The 16,265-nt window shown below is 46.1% G+C and overlaps 1 protein-coding gene across 1 annotated transcript; it reads left to right on the forward strand.

The window, feature by feature from the left end:
- Nucleotides 1-1,068: 1,068 nt before the first annotated feature.
- On the forward strand, nt 1,069-16,235 carry LOC134450561 (rho guanine nucleotide exchange factor 5). The gene is made up of 15 exons (XM_063200398.1): nt 1,069-1,237; nt 5,320-6,663; nt 6,886-7,512; nt 7,676-7,765; nt 7,903-8,834; nt 9,056-9,216; nt 9,932-10,081; nt 10,580-10,709; nt 12,112-12,186; nt 12,313-12,402; nt 12,766-12,917; nt 13,830-14,003; nt 14,332-14,405; nt 14,635-14,739; nt 15,458-16,235. The coding sequence occupies exons 2-15, from the start codon at nt 5,349-5,351 to the stop codon at nt 15,646-15,648; spliced, it is 4,266 nt and encodes a 1,421-aa protein (XP_063056468.1). The 5' UTR covers nt 1,069-1,237; nt 5,320-5,348; the 3' UTR covers nt 15,649-16,235.
- Nucleotides 16,236-16,265: the final 30 nt, after the last annotated feature.

The raw sequence follows: 16,265 nt of genomic DNA on the forward strand, positions 1-16,265 counted from the left end.
CACACACACACACACACACACACACACACACACACACACACACACACACACACACACACACACACACACACACACACACACACACACACAGCACCCTCCTCAGTTTCCTGACATCGGGCCTCTTCCTGGAAATCACTGGAGCGGCCTCCAGGTGTGTGCAGGTAGGCCCGGCAGGTGAGGTAGTGAGGGCTGGAAAGTACGCGTGTGGAATGTGCAGAAAAACAAAACCTAACTGTAGCCAGCCAACAACTTCTGCTGAGATTGCTTTCATTTCCTTAAATTTCCTCAATAAAGCATCTATATCTATTGTAGGGGTACTTAGGCCTAACTGTACACTGTATTGTGTACCCTGCTAGAGATCTGTTCTTCCCTTTGTCGTCTGATGTCTGTCTGGCCATCTGTCCGTCCATTGAGCCGACGAGGCCTGTGTCTGTCTGCCCATTAGTCCGTCTACGTGCTTGTCCATCCATCAGTCTATCAGCTGATCTTTGTGTCTGTGTCTGTGTTTTCCTGTTTGTCAGCATCAGTGCTGTGGTCCTGTACAATAGTACAGTGCTTTGATGTGTAAAATTCGCTACTGTGGCTGCTATACTGTCAGAAAGGTTGTGTGTGTGTGTGTGTGTGTGTGTGTGTGTGTGTGTGTGTGTGTGTGTGTGTGTGTGTGTGTGTGTGTGTGTGTGTGTGTGTGTGTGTGTGTGTGTGTGTGTGTCTGTGTCTGTGTGTCTGTGTCAGTGTCAGTGTCAGTGTCTCTGTGTCTCTGTGTGTGTGTGTGTGTGTGTGTGTGTGTGTGTGTGTGTGTGTGTGTGTGTGTGTGTGTGTGTGTGTGTACATGCATATCCTTCATCAGAAAGTGTGGGCTTTGTTGAGCTCTGGCCTCCTGCCATCAGGACAAGTAGAGACCAGTTTCTCCTCTCTACCCACTCACTCACACACATGCGTAAAAATTCAGAGCCTGCCTCTCACCCCCACACACATAACTTTCCCTGCATCTAAGAACAGGGAAGATACTCAATCTCCGGTCACCGTCTGTCTCTGGGAAAGAGGGAAACGCAGAGAAGAAGACAGAAAAGAAGAGAGGAGAAGAGGATATGAAAGAAGAGGAGAGAGGAGAAATCAGTAGTACTTCATGTCTGCTAATTTGAGTTGGAGTAAGAGACAACATACACACATTTGGAGACAACGCACACACATTTCACATCAAGAGTGTTTGCGGAGGATCACCAGAAGTCCTGACAAGGTGAGAGAGTGACAGCTGAAGAGCAGTGATTGATAGGTGAGTGGATAATTGTATTAGACAGTGTGTGATAGGTGAGTGTGTAATAACTTAGGACAGTATTTGAGATAATGGTGAGATAATAGCTTTAGACAGGACTTGGTGGTTTAAGACAATGATTGTTAAGGTGGGGTGTACAGCACATGTAGCTTTAAGACAGTGCTACGAGTACAGGCTCATGCGCTGTAATGGTGAGTAGCAGACCGTGCTCTAGGTGTGTGATAGGCATTGTTTTATAATGGATGTGAGTCATATTTTAAGTCCATGCTTTATAAACTGAGTGTATAGACAGTGTATCAGCAGGAAGGGATTGAGGTGGTAGATGATATCTGAATTTTAACTAAACAAACCAGCCAGTTAGGTCTGCAGGGAGAACATTAGAGACTATGAAGAATCTACAGAGTCTAATAAGCTACCCCCTCTGTGCAGAGCCCATGTTGTTACTGTCACAGAATTTGTGATGTAATGTCATAATGTTGCTATTAGATGAGTCTTTTCAGCAATGGGTGAAGAGGCCCGCCGGCTGGCCCATCTGCACAAAGAAAGAGGCCACAGCACTCTGCTTGTTACCTCTGCCAAGGAGGTTATGTTTTCGGTCACATTGGTTTGTCTGTCTGTTTGTCAGGATAACTGAAAAACGGATTATGAACGGATTTTGGATGAAATTTTGTGGAGTTGTTGGAAATTACCAAAGGAACAAGTGATTCAATTTTGGTGGTGATCCGGATCAAGAACCGGAACCAGGATTTTAAAAAAGATTCTTCAGCATTGCTAGCCATCTAGACGCCCCTGTGACCGCAAATTGAATTGCGACACAGGGTGAATTTTGACATTCCAGTTTCTAACTCCAAAAAAGAAGGCACAAAGACTTGAAATGAAAATAGGGTGTGACAGTCAAATGTTCTATCAAACCGCTTCCTTGGCAGAGGTCTGCACTCTCTGAGTGCACTTCTTTCTTATAGCGTGTGGCCCAATGGTTTGTCTTATCAGCATGGGTGTTGTTCTCAGTGTGTGTGCGGGTGGGTGTCAATATTCACAAGAGGGTCTCAGTGGGTGTGAAGTCAAAGTGTGTGTTTTCGGTCTCATATCATCAATGACTTCAAAGGTGAGGTCAAAGTCACTCAGGGTTTCACAGAACTAATCATCAGAACTAATCAAAGGTGTGTTATCGTCTGTAAATGTCCACATGTAAAGATGCTGAAAGGGAATTTGATACATATTTGCTTGAATATAGCCTACAGTCTAATACCCCCTCATTCTGTGGTGGTAGAAGAAAGGAAAATAAATGTTACTGCTGTATGATCACAGAGAGAGAGGGAGAGAGAGAGAGCTTTGAAGCTCAGTGGAGAATGACTCAGCTTAGATTCAGACACCGTACCATTTCTCGTCTCCCCTGATTCTTATCGCGTTCAGCTACAAAGATGTTTTCTTCGCCTGGTTACCCCGGGACACAGACGAGTATCCCACGGCAACAGAGATGTGTATCCTCCCAGGCACAAAGACGCGTGTATGCCATAGGGGTAACTCTGAGAATGTTTAGTCTGGATTCACAGACAGGTCGATGGCGGCTTTAAGTCCTGCCATGGAACACTGATTCTGTACATGATATCCCATTAGCCATTTCACAGTGTTCTGCCCGAGGGTGAGATGCAAGGATCTGATTGGTTAGGCCTGTCATCAGACGAGCAGTTACAGCAGGTGGGCACATGTTAAAATAGGAGGGCATATACAGTAGGTGACTGCATTGCATCAGGTGCCATGTTGGTTTATGGTATATTGAATGAAATTTGTGGAGAAATTAGAGTACACAAAGAATACATTTTTATTCCTTGTGTACTCTACATTTCTCCTCACATTTGTAGTTTATACCCTCTTTTTAAAATCATTTTGGAGGAAAGTATCGGCTAAATACATTACATTAACTGTACAACCATTAGGCTCCAAATAGCCTATATACTACATTAAGTACAATAGGACATGTGTGTGCCGTGTGGCAATGAACACCATACTAAAAGTCTGAGAAAAAAATAATGTTGTTTTTTGTAGATGCTGTAGCCCCGTAATACTCGCTGTACCTTCTGTGGCACGCTGTAATAGTCACTGAAAAGTTAAGTACCATAGTACTACACTACTATGACATAACACAAGGCCTTTAGTAATGCATTATAGCTTGATCACTGCCATTCTGGTAACAGTTAATTTATAATGGTGTGTCTTAACGGATTAAACAAGGAAAATGCAGTAGATGAACACAACACAACAGAGAGCCCTGAGGTCATAGTTTCCATGGACGCGGCCAGCTGTTCTCTCCTACCTCACTCTGCCTCTGCATTCCTCAAAGGGAAGGTTTCCTGTAGGTGGGAAGGTTTCAGGCCTTCAGGGCTCTGTGTGTGTGTGCACGTGTGTGTGCGTGCATGCCTCTGTGTATGTTTGTGTGTGTGTGTGTGTGCGTGAGAGTGTGCGTGTGTGCGCTACTAAAACACAGAGTGGGCAACAGTGGAATGTGTGTGAGGCTGAAACTGTAACAGCAGCAAGTAGTGACAAGATACTGCACATCACAGCTACATTTAGATGACAGGGTTCACTATCTTGCGTGCGTGCGTGCGTGCGTGCGTGCGTATGTGCGTGCGTGCATTCATGCGTGCGTGCGTGCGTGCGTGCGTGCGTGCGTATACGCGCGTGTGTGTATGTGTGTTTTGGGGGGTGGGTAGTGATACCCCAACAGCTGTGTTGACTTGGTGACTGCTACTTGACTGGCCAGTTATTGGAGGACAGCCGAAGGTGGTGAGGGCCACAGTGTGACCCACAACTTCTTCAAATACGCGCATCGATGTGTGTGTGTGTGTGTGTGTGTGTGTGTGTGTGTGTGTGTGTGTGTGTGTGTGTGTGTGTGTGTGTGTGTGTGTGTGTGTGTGTGTGTGTGTGTGTGTGTGTGTGTGTAGGTACAGCAGCAGTGGGGGTGGGGCACTGTGGCTAAACCCCCCCATCTCCCTCACTCACAAGCCCCCTCTCTCACACACACCATGTTTGAGTCCTGGCGGGGCAACTATAGTCCTCCTCACTACATAGTCACACACACACACACACACACACACACATGCGCGCACACACACACACACACACACACACACACACACACACACTACACTAACAGTGTTAATTTTGTCAGCTTTTTTTGATTTAGTCGTAGTCTTAGTCACAATGACGAAAATCAATTTTAGTCTTAGTCATATTTTAGTCATTGCCTTCCCAATTTAGTCTTAGTCTTTGTCTAAATGACGAAAATCAATTTTAGTCTTAGTCAATTTTTAGTCATTTTAGTCAACACTGTACATAATAGAACTTCTCCACACACTGCTTAACTTTTTAACATATATCATTGACTGGACAGAATAAACCTTCTCTGAGCACTGCTTCTCTTTTTAACATGCATCACACTGTGCAGAATGAAACTTCTTCACACACTGCTTCTCTTTTTCTCTATTGTATTTAACACCAGTGTTAATTTAGTCAGTTTTTTAAAATTTAGTCTTAGTCTTAGTCACAATGACGAAAATCAATTTCAGTTTTAGTCATATTTTAGTCATTGGCTTCCCAATTTAGTCTTAGTCTTAGTCTAAATGACGAAAATCAAAAAAGGGCTTTGACGAAATATTTTAGTCATAGTCATGGTTGACGAAATTAACACTGCTACACTACACAGCACACTACACTATACTACACTTCACTACACTATGTTGTGTACTGACATTCAATGTCTTTGTTGCTGCTGGTATAAGTGAGATTGACTTAAACACTCCAATCACGAACCCAAATACCCTAAATTTCAAAGACAGACACACACACACACACACACACACACACACACACACACACACACACACACACACACACACACACACAAACACACACACACACACACACATGTAGGACACAGAGACAGACTCTATATATGTAAATATTTCCTGGTGATATACCTGTAGTGAGACTCAGTCTATTGATCATTTGTCAGTCTCAGTACCTTTGTGTGGGTTTCTCTGTTGCAGGTAGCTGTTGTAGATGATTGGCTATCTGAATGTCAACAGCCTCAAGCCCAAGCAGACCAAAGGTCGCCCCCAAACCCAACACCAGCTCCCGACCCCAGGTGCCCCCTAAGCCACACCCACGGGCGTCGATATGGCGACAGGACACAGAGGTCACCTTGAGGGGGGAAGAGGGTGAAGGCGCCATGGATCGGCTGCGGCAGATGACCCGACACCAGTCGTTACCCACAGAGGTCATTGCTAGGCACAGGTCCCTAGCAACACAGGTTATTGCTAGGCATGTGTCCCTACCTGCGGAGGTCATCTGTACCATGGCGTACAATGCAGCAGAGGTCAACCCATCAGGACATCAGAACCCCAGTCAGGCCAATCTGCTGCCTACCGCGACCAGAAGGAGACCTGCACCCAAACCTCCTGCATCCAAGCCACCAACACCCACATCGCGCATGTCTAAACCTGCAACACCCTCATTAGCAGTACCTAAACCAGTAGCACCCACATCAATACTATCTAAACCACCCACACTCAAACCACCAGAAAACAAACCTAGAGTATCAAAAATGTCAGAGCTCAGCTCTCCAGAACTGACACCATCGGCACCCACCTTAGTGATACCTAAACCTGCAGCACCCACATCACCTGTATCCAAACCTGTGGCACACACAGAATACAAACCTCCAACAATCAGACTACCTGAATTTAAAGTTCCCAAACCTACAGTGCCCAAAATGTCAGAACTCAAACCTGCAGAATCCAAAGCTCCAGAACCCAAACCACCAGTACTCAAGTCTACAGAACTCAAACCTCCAGCACCCAATTCACTGGAAACTAAATCTCCAGTACCCAAACCATCAGATCTGAAAGCTGCCGCATTAGAGCGTATCTCTGCACAACTCAAACCTGAAGAACCTGTGAAACCACCTGAACCTAAAGCTTCATTGCCCAAACCATCATTGCCCAACTCCCCAGAACTCCGATCTCCAGACTGCAAATCTCCCAATCCACTGGTACCAAAATCTTCAGAACATGAATCTCCAGTACCCAAACCATCAGAACACACATCTACAGGATCCATACCATCAGCTCTCAGTCCACCGGTACCTCGCGCTCCAGGATCCAAACCCCCAGTCCCCAAACCTCGTCTACGCAGGACAGCAGCAGCCCTACACAGCAACCCCTCACTACCAGAGGCCAACCACTCAGGTGGAGGGAGAGCTGCCCCTGAATCTTTCTCTGATGGAGCAAATCCTGCTGAGTGCTCTGGCAGAGAGATATCTGTCCCTGAATCTCAAACTGAAGGAGGGATACCTGTTCCTGCATCTCAGCCAAGCAGTAGCAGCAGCAATGGTATGTATGTTGAGTATGTGAAAATTAGCATCATGATCAGATACACCCACAGTAGATAGCTACACGACTCATATACACATGCAGTGGATGCCCCCCGAGGACAACAAAAATAATAATAATAACAATAACAAACACATAAAAATGCTCAACATATCACACACACTATGTACCGGACTCCTTTGGTGTGTTCATTAACTGTTGCTTCTGTGATTCCTCCTCCAGGTGACTCTAGTGGGTCTCCCTTGGCAACCCCCACCTGTAGCACCTGCTGCCCCTGTGTCTGTCACCATGGACCTGACACCAGGTATGATGCCCATGCACCTGATCACCGCTCACTTGAGACCAAACATGCACCTGAGTCCAAGGCCAGGTATGATCATTGCTCACTTGATCATCGCTCACCTGCTGCTAAATCACCTGAGTATAAGGCTTTGCATCTTTGCACACTTGAAGCCCACTCACCTGATTACTGTTCACCTGAATCGACGTCCATACATGAGTCTATGCCCAGGCATGGCCATTCACCTCAGCCTATGCCCAAGGATGCCCCCGTACCTAATCACCACTCACCTGAGTCTAAGGCCAGGTATGATCACCACTTACCTGATGACCACTTACTTGATGACCCTTCACTTGAGTGGAAGCTCATCTGCGATGCCCACAAGCTGCCCCCTGTGCCCTCTGAGTGCCAGGAGGCCCCTTACCTGGAGTACTGGTACATCGCCCAGCCAAAGATGCCAGAGAACCAGCGGAGCCAGCAACGTAGCCCCCCCTCCATCCCACTGCCCAGTTTGCCGCGCATGGAGCTCCCACTGCCCAGTGTCCCATGTATAGAGATGTCCATCACAGGTCAGAGTCATATACAATTTCCAGCCGATGCAATTAGTCCTTCTCAGATTTTTCTTGTGATGCTTCCATCTGTCAAGTTCCTGTTACTGAGAGTTCGTGAGAATGTGAGTTATGCTTTGTTCAATGGGCATTATTGTATACTGATGAGTTGTTGTGTTTGCAGGGGAAAGCAAAGAGCCTGATGCACCTGAAGCAGTCTATATGGAGGTCACCTCGGACACTGAGGAACACACCTGTCTTCACACACACACAGGTAACCTCAAATATGCTTATGATAAATACACACGTCATAGCCATACAGTATGTTTAATTAATTACCTTCACATACAGCATAACCTAATAGTTTACTCCAACTCTGTATTTTAATTGCAGTATTATTGATGTGTCTAGATTCCCCCTTGGACCCTGTGGAGATGGCATCATATAGGAGACAGTCTCCTCATCCTCACAGGCAGCCAGATTATAAAATGGCTGCCAGTATTCCCCCAGAGCATCAACAAGTGGACACCAGGACTGACACGGATCCAAAGAAACACACTCAACCCACAGGCCTTATCACTGACATGGATACTGACAAGCACTCTGGTCCCATCGGCCTCATCGCTGACACAGAGAGACAGTGCCGTCCCACATCGCTCATCAGTGATGTGGACACTGACCCAGAGAAGGCCAAGGGCAAGAGGAACAGCTCTCCCCTCCTGAGCAGACTCTCCCCTCTGGCTCTCCTGCTCTTCCCCTTCCAGAGCAGACAGCAGGCCAAGAGAGCACACAGCCAGACAGGAGACGCTGCAACCACCTGTGGCCACACATCTACACAGCTGGACAAGGGAGCAGCAGCACACAGCCAGACAAGCTGTGGACACACATCTACACAGGAGAGCAAGCAAAAGCACAGGCAGACACTAGCAGACGATACTACAACCACCCACAAACACACACCTACTCAGCAGAACAAAGGAGGACAGAGGCAGACACTAGCAAATTCCATGACAACCTGTCGGACGTCTAATCGAGGCGACAGGTTACAACAACAACCAACTACCTGTGGACACACCTCAGCACTGGAACGGCTGACTTATAACACTGACCTGGATCTGAGCACAGACAGCATAGACATTGTTGGGTCGTCATCCTCAGAAGAGGAGACTGAAGAGAGTATACTGCAGAAGGAGGACCCAGAGGAGTGTGCTCTGGATGACTCAAAGGTGCTGCCCATGAGGGGGCGCTGTTTCAGTCTAGAGGGGCTGTGGCAGGAGCGCAGCATTGTGAGGGAGAGGGGCATCCTCAACCAGCTCAGTAGAGAACAGATACTACTACAAGAGGTACAGACATGTGTGTGTTCAGTCTGTTCATTAAGTTTCAGTCTTCCTCTTCGCCCTGTCTTTCTCTCTTCCTCTCGCACCGCCCCCTCCCTCTCTCTCTCGTTCTAGAGCCTGTATGAGGTGGTGTATGAGTGCGTTTTCATCTCTCTCTCTCTCTCTCTGTCTCTGTCTCTCTCTCTCTGTCTCTCTCTCTCCCTCTCCCTCTCTCTCTCCTTCCCCAGAGCCTTTATGAGGTTGTCACCAGTGAGCGTTCATATCTGCGTAGCCTTGATGTGGTGTGTGAGGTCTTCCTGGAGTCGAGTGAGCTGAGGAGTGTTTTGGAGCAGCGAGACAGCAAGAGCCTCTTCTCCGGGATCCACAGGATACGACAGCTCAGCCAGACGTGAGTTGCTGCCGCTGCCACACAGTAGTGAAAGTTGAAGCCAAAGTCAGATTTACTGTCAGTTTCTTTACATGCACTACTCATACAAAGGGACTGAAATTACATTTCTCACTATTACATGTGAGGACATAGACATAAAGACAAGCCATTCGCTCCTACAATGCAGAGTAGTGCCTATGGAGCAGTGGTTCTCAACATTTTTTGAACAAACACCCCCTTGACCTCATCATAAGCCTGCCAATGCTCCTACTGTATTGACCCTCATTTTTTAACCAGGTTTTTTTTTGTTATTTTACATGGAACCAAAACAACACCAGAAACGTTATTATTTGTATTAACAGAAATGCTTATCAACCCCTTAAGACACGGCATTATAAATAAGCTGTTACCAGGATGGCAATGACCAAGTCATAATGTATTACTAAAGGCCTGTGCACTGTCATAGTAGTGTAGTACTATAGGCCTAGTAGTTAACTTTCAATGTCTATTACAGCGGTACGGCGTGCATTAAGGGGCTACAATTTATGGTAATCGGTTAATACCATTTTTTATTTTGTTCCTTGATGTGGTTCTAATGTCAATTCTGCTGTGTGTGTGTGTGTGTGTGTGTGTGTGTGTGTGTGTGTGTGTGTGTGTGTGTGTGTGTGTGTGTGTGTGTGTGTGTGTGTGTGTGTGTGTGTGTGTGTGTGTGTGTGTGTGTGTGTGTGTGTGACAGGTTTCTGCAGGAGATGTGTGAAGAGCTGAACTCTAAGCTGTTCTGCGACACGTGTGAGGTGATTCAGAGGTACTCCACTGGCCCCTTCAGCACCTACGTGGACTACATACGCAACATGACCTACCAGCAGCAGACACTACGAAGCCTGGAGTAAGACATACACACACACATGCACACGCACGCACGCACGCACACATGCACACACGCACGTTCGCACGCACACACGCACGCACACACACACAATTTGGATTATGCCAATGCATGTGGAAAGGATGCGAACTAGCAGAGTTTGGCGGTAGGACATTAGTAAACATCCCTCCTTTAGCCTTATACAGATGCGGTAGTGCTGAGCTGTCGGCCTGTAGACCTTTAGCCCAGCGGTATTGTATCTGTGCCTGAGTGCCTCCCATGCCAAACTGGAGTTTGTGAGTTTGAGTTGCGAGTTTGAGCCCTGAGTGGTGCACTGCGCAAGGTGACTTCAGCTGCATGATTTACAGCAAATACTGTATCATTGTTGTTCATTCAAGTAACATTTTCATGTACATTATTGCATCAGTCCTAATAGTCCCTGTTGTCAGGCCGTGACTACCGACTCCTGTGTAATCGACAGTGGTGGTAATGGTGATGATGTATCTCTCTGCATGTTAGACAGAGGAGTCCTCAGGTGTTTGAGGTGATCAGGAGGCTGCAGGAGCACCCGCGCTGCAACCGCCTCTCGCTCAAGTGCTTCCTGGTCATGCCCTTCCAGAGGATCACACGACTCCGGATCCTGGTGGAGGTGAGAGTCTAGCACTCACGTACGCACAAACACACACACGCACACACACACACACACACACACACACACACACACACACACACACACACACACACACACACACACACACACACAAACACACACACGCACACACACACACGCTCGTCTGCATGCACACAACCTTGCCAATGTAAAAAGGTACCAAACATGTTCCGTCAACCTTCATGCATGTGTATGAAGCCTAAAACCTAGCACGGTGCCAATGTAAAAATGCCTATAGACAGACAGACAGGCAGACAGACAGACAGACAGACAGACAGACAGACAGACACACACACACACACACACACACACACACACACACATACACACACACACACACACACACGTTCATATTTTTATGGCTAGGAGAACGTGGCTGTGTACTGTAACAAGACTATTCTGTAACTGACTACTATGTTTCTGATTCACATGTAGTGTATGAACTTGTGTGTACATCAGTGTTAATTTTGTCAGCTTTTTTTGATTTAGTCGTAGTCTTAGTCACAATGACGAAAATCAATTTTAGTCTTAGTCATATTTTAGTCATTGCCTTCCCAATTTAGTCTTAGTCTTTCTCTAAATGACGAAAATCAATTTTAGTCTTAGTCAATTTTTAGTCATTTTAGTCATTTTAGTCAACACTGTACATAATAGAACTTCTCCACACACTGCTTCTCTTTTTTAACATATATCATTGACTGGACAGAATAAACCTTCTCTGCGCACTGCTTCTCTTTTTAACATATATCACAATGTGCAGAATGAAACTTCTTCACACACTGCTTCTCTTTTTCTCTATTGTATTTAACGCCAGTGTTAATTTAGTCAGTTTTTTTTAAATTTAGTCTTAGTCTTAGTCACAATGACGAAAATCAATTTTAGTTTTAGTCATATTTTAGTCATTGCCTTCCCAATTTAGTCTTAGTCTTAGTCTAAATGACGAAAATCAAAAAAGGGCTTTGACGAAATATTTTAGTCATTGTCATGGTTGACGAAATTAACACTGGTGTAAATGAATAATATGTTGAATGTGTAATATGTCTATGCTGCTGGACACCTTGATTTCCTTTAGTTAAGACTGGGAAACACATCTGTGAGTATTTACCTTTAACAGGATTGACATGTGTGTTTAATTTGTTTAGGCTCTTTTGGTCTAATAGGTTAGATGAAAGGTGATAGGGCCATACATGTCACAACACCACCCTCTGCTGGTGGTTTGTTGGAGCGACAACATTGTGTTCACGGTTGCAGTGTTGTCTCACTACAGCTGTTTCCCCAATGACCTCTATTGCTCTTAACCGCTAATGGGCATCACCCTCCAACTCCATACCGTTGACATTTCATGCCCTGACCAATAAAACCCTTGACCTCCCATGCCCAGGCCATCCTGAAGAGGACAGAGCCGGGGTCACAAAGTCACGCATCAGCACAGAGAGCCCTGAATGGAGTCTGCAAGGTAACCTCATATATAGCTCCATCAAACTGATAAACTCGTGTACAACCCAGCTCTGTGTAGAGCTCACTGTCATATAAAGTGTACTGTGAAGGATCGCCTCAGATTGTTCTTCATATTCTCTTGCAGATAGTGGAGGCCTGCAATCGTGAGGTCGGAAAAATGAAGCAGATGGAAGAAATTGTCCACATTGCAAACAAAACTGAGTTTGAGTGTAAGGTGAGCAAAGAGCACATCACTGTTATATTCCCACAAATTAAAACTTGAAATGATCTTAGAGTTGTCAGTGACAGGAAAATGACCACTGACCTCTAGACGTCATTGAAGATTACTAAAGTGATTATTCAAAACTGTACTTTTCTGGGATCCATGTGACATAGGGTGAAAGCCCCTTTTGAACATAAATGTTCCCTTAGCACTGTAGATGGTGATAGTGCTCCTCTTATGCAAGTCGCCACCAAACGCCACAGAAGAAGGAGGGGACAACTCCCCCTTAGGAGACCGAATTTGAGCAGACTCCTTTGCATTGGGTACTCGTGGTTCGATCCAACTTGATCCAACTACTACAAAATCTTTGTCCAGGCTCTGCCGCTGGTGTCTTCATCCCGTTGGCTCCTGAAGCAGGGAGAGCTGTATCAGCTGGGCAGGAGGGAGAACATCTTTGGCCAGAGGAGGCTCCACCCCCTTTACCTGTTCCTCTTCAACGACCTGCTGCTGCTCACCACGAGGAAAGGGTATGCACCTGTCGACACCAGTTTTACTCTCAGGTAACACTGACGTTCGTGACGGCACATTTCTGCGCAGTCTGAGAAGCATGCATGAGCAATGCGAAATTACGATGGAATTTTCTAATCAGAATGCAGCGTAATTCCGCATTGCGCATGTGCGCTGCACAGACTGCACAGAAATGTGCCGTCATGAACACGGCCAGACACAGGTAATGCACACAGAGAAAAGGCTACGCAACCTGTCAACAGTACCATCACAGATACTCATTCATATTCATTTGTCACTGCTGATCAAATGGTGACTGTAAGTACACCATTATTTTTTCTGCATGATCCTGTCTGCACATGCGCACCACGCAAAGCTGCACTATCTGCTCTGCGAATGTGCGGCACGATTCGTGGAGTATTAGGCTCGTTCGTGACGAAGCAGTAAGATTTTTGCTAGGCAGTGGGCATGCGCATGCCCACTGCCTAGCAAAAATCTTACTGCGTCGTCACGACCAAGCCCATTGTCGCCCTTCGTTTCGCTGATCTGTAAGGACCTACAAAGTCTCTGATTAATTCCATCTTCATTGTGAATTGTATTCTGTCAGGACGATGACAAACACACTTCATATGTGATCAATAGGCCTCGGCTATCTTTGACAGACGGCCACAGTCTCCCGTTAATCTTTAACTTTAATAAACCAAAAAAAATGATTCCTTACACCACCATTACAATAATAGAATATTTTCCCCATACTACATTTATAACATTACGTGGCGTGTCAATAAACCACGAAAAATGCCATATAGCCTCGGCTACTCGAATAAAACAAATGTGCAGAGCGGATCGTGCAGCCTTGCGTGGTGCGCATGTGCAGATAGGATAGTGCAGAAAATAATCGTGTACTTACAGTGACTGTCTCTCCCTTGCAGGCCAGAGCGGTTTGTGGTGCGAGACCACGCCCATCGCTCCCTATTGGACGTGAGTTGTGTGGAGGAGGAGGGGCTAGAGCTGGAGGGGGGAGGGGCAAACAGGGTGTTCCAACTGGCACTGCTAAAGAACCACAGAGGAGGCACCACACGCCTGCTGCTACAGGCACCGTCACCGTAAGTACACGCACGCAGACGCACACACATACACACACACACACACACACACACACACACACACACCTCTTGAGGAGCTACACAGAAGGAACCACATGACTGTTGCTAGAGGTGTTGTGATTATAAGGTACTCAGAGACTTACTTACTACATTCTTGGATTTTTTTGTCTTTTAAACCATATGGGGGCGCCCTGGACTTATGTTTGACACCCCTGGTGTAATATCATGTAGGCCTAATGTGTGTGATGTTATATGACGTGTATTAGTAAGTAATATGATATAATGTATGTCATGAGGCCTGAATGCAGTATGATGTGTATTATTTAAGATCGGAGAAGGCCAGCTGGATGACCCTGCTGAGGCACAAAAAAGACGGAGATGTGCAGATATATGAGGAATGGGGTGAGTGGCAACTCTCATGCTGGTGTGTGTGTGTGTGTGTGTGTGTGTGCAGCTCTGTTGTGTCTGTTGTGTTACCTCTGACTGCCAGCAGATAGCAGAGGTGTCAATGATATCAGAAAAGTTTACATCCTGCACAGAAAGCTTTTATTTACACATAGACATTGAGGAATTGCAAATGCTAATAATAATTTAATATAATGTAATGTATTGTAATGTTGTTATTGTCCAGACTGTCCCCAGGTCCAGTGTGTGAGTGCCTACCAGGCCCAACATGAGGGGGAGCTGACGCTACAGCTGGGAGATGTTATTAATGTGGTGCAGAAGACCACAGAAGGTGGGTCATTATTGTAGAATAGACCACAGAATGTGGGTTATTATTATAGAGTACATCATTGCACTTGGGTTATTTATATGACTGAACTTGGGCTGGCCTCATTTACTACCCTGACATGGCCAGCCCATCTCTATGGAAGAATTAGAGAGGGGGAGGCCATGTCAGGCTTCATTTACACCCCTACCCCTACTGTCCCTGTAACACCCACTAACATACCCTTGACCTCCGACCCCTGTAACTCCTCTGTCGTGTGTGTGCTTGTGAGCACAGCTGGTTCCCCGCAGCGTTTTCACTATAGGGCTAACCCAGCCTCTCTTCACCTTCACCTCCAGGTACTTGAGTGCAGGGATTCTCAAAGTGGGGTCCAAGGGGGGTCCGAGGCGCATTGCCAGGGTGGCAGTGAAAAAGTTTGTTACAACGCAATACACAAAATTGCTACAGCATGGTCCAAAATTAAGAATGAATAAATCTACATTGGCTCCAATCTTGCATTATAACGTCTATTTACAAAACATATCATATTTCATGTGAAGCTGCATAACATTAACGGCCCTTGAGACATAAGTTCCCCACCCCTGCTTTAGAGGGTTGGCGTGTGTGACATAGAGCACTGGTTCCCCACCTTAACCTAAACCCATGTCTCTCTCTCCCAGGGCTCCTGTAGGGCTGGTATGTGTGTGTGATAAACCCCCTCTCTCTCTCTCTCTCTCCTTCCCAGGTCTTCTGGAGGGCTGGCGTGTGTGTGATGGCGAGCGCGGCTGGTTCCCTGCGGCATGCGTACTAGAGATCCCTACTGAGCATGTGCAGAGACGGCACCTACGCCAACGTTACCGTGTCATGCAGGCAGCCAATCGCGTGCTGAACCGCCGCCACGGACACGACAAGAGAGCCACTGCCTGCTTCCGTTGATGATAAGCTCACTTCCGCTGGCATCCGTCACTTCCTGCTTCATGTGACATCACCACATTCTATATGACATCACACCCACCTCTGCTGCATGTGACATCATTACGTTTTGGTCTCATGAAAAGGACAAGGACCGCCTGTCTCCTGTAGACACCAATAATTAACCAATCCCTTCACTAGCACACTAGGTAGACTTTCAGGATATTAGTTTTGGGTACAGTCAGTGTCTATTACATGTATCTGTCTGTTCATCATGCCTGTTGTTGCCATGCCTGTTGCCAAGCTGATATCTGCTTAATTTATTCCCATGTTGTGAATATTCAGAGATTCAGAGATAAGTCGACTGTGAACCCATGCGTTTTTGGTCAGCTGTTACACGAGTGTGAACCCACTGTAGTCCCATGCCACTGATCAGGACTGACTCTGTGGTTGAAATCTTAAAAGCACTTTGCAGATGTGCCAGCTATGTCACTCTATAATAAAACATTTCCAAGGGGCAAGAAATGAAAGTATATTTTTCATAGCAGAATAGTTTTTTTTTAAATTATTTCATACATTTCATATTCCAAAGCAAGGTGCTGGTCATCTTTGCTGCAGTGTTTTGTTTTTACCAAAATAAA

The sequence above is a fragment of the Engraulis encrasicolus genome, chromosome 6 (assembly GCF_034702125.1).
Source record: "Engraulis encrasicolus isolate BLACKSEA-1 chromosome 6, IST_EnEncr_1.0, whole genome shotgun sequence".
Classification (NCBI taxonomy): Eukaryota; Metazoa; Chordata; class Actinopteri; order Clupeiformes; family Engraulidae; genus Engraulis; species Engraulis encrasicolus.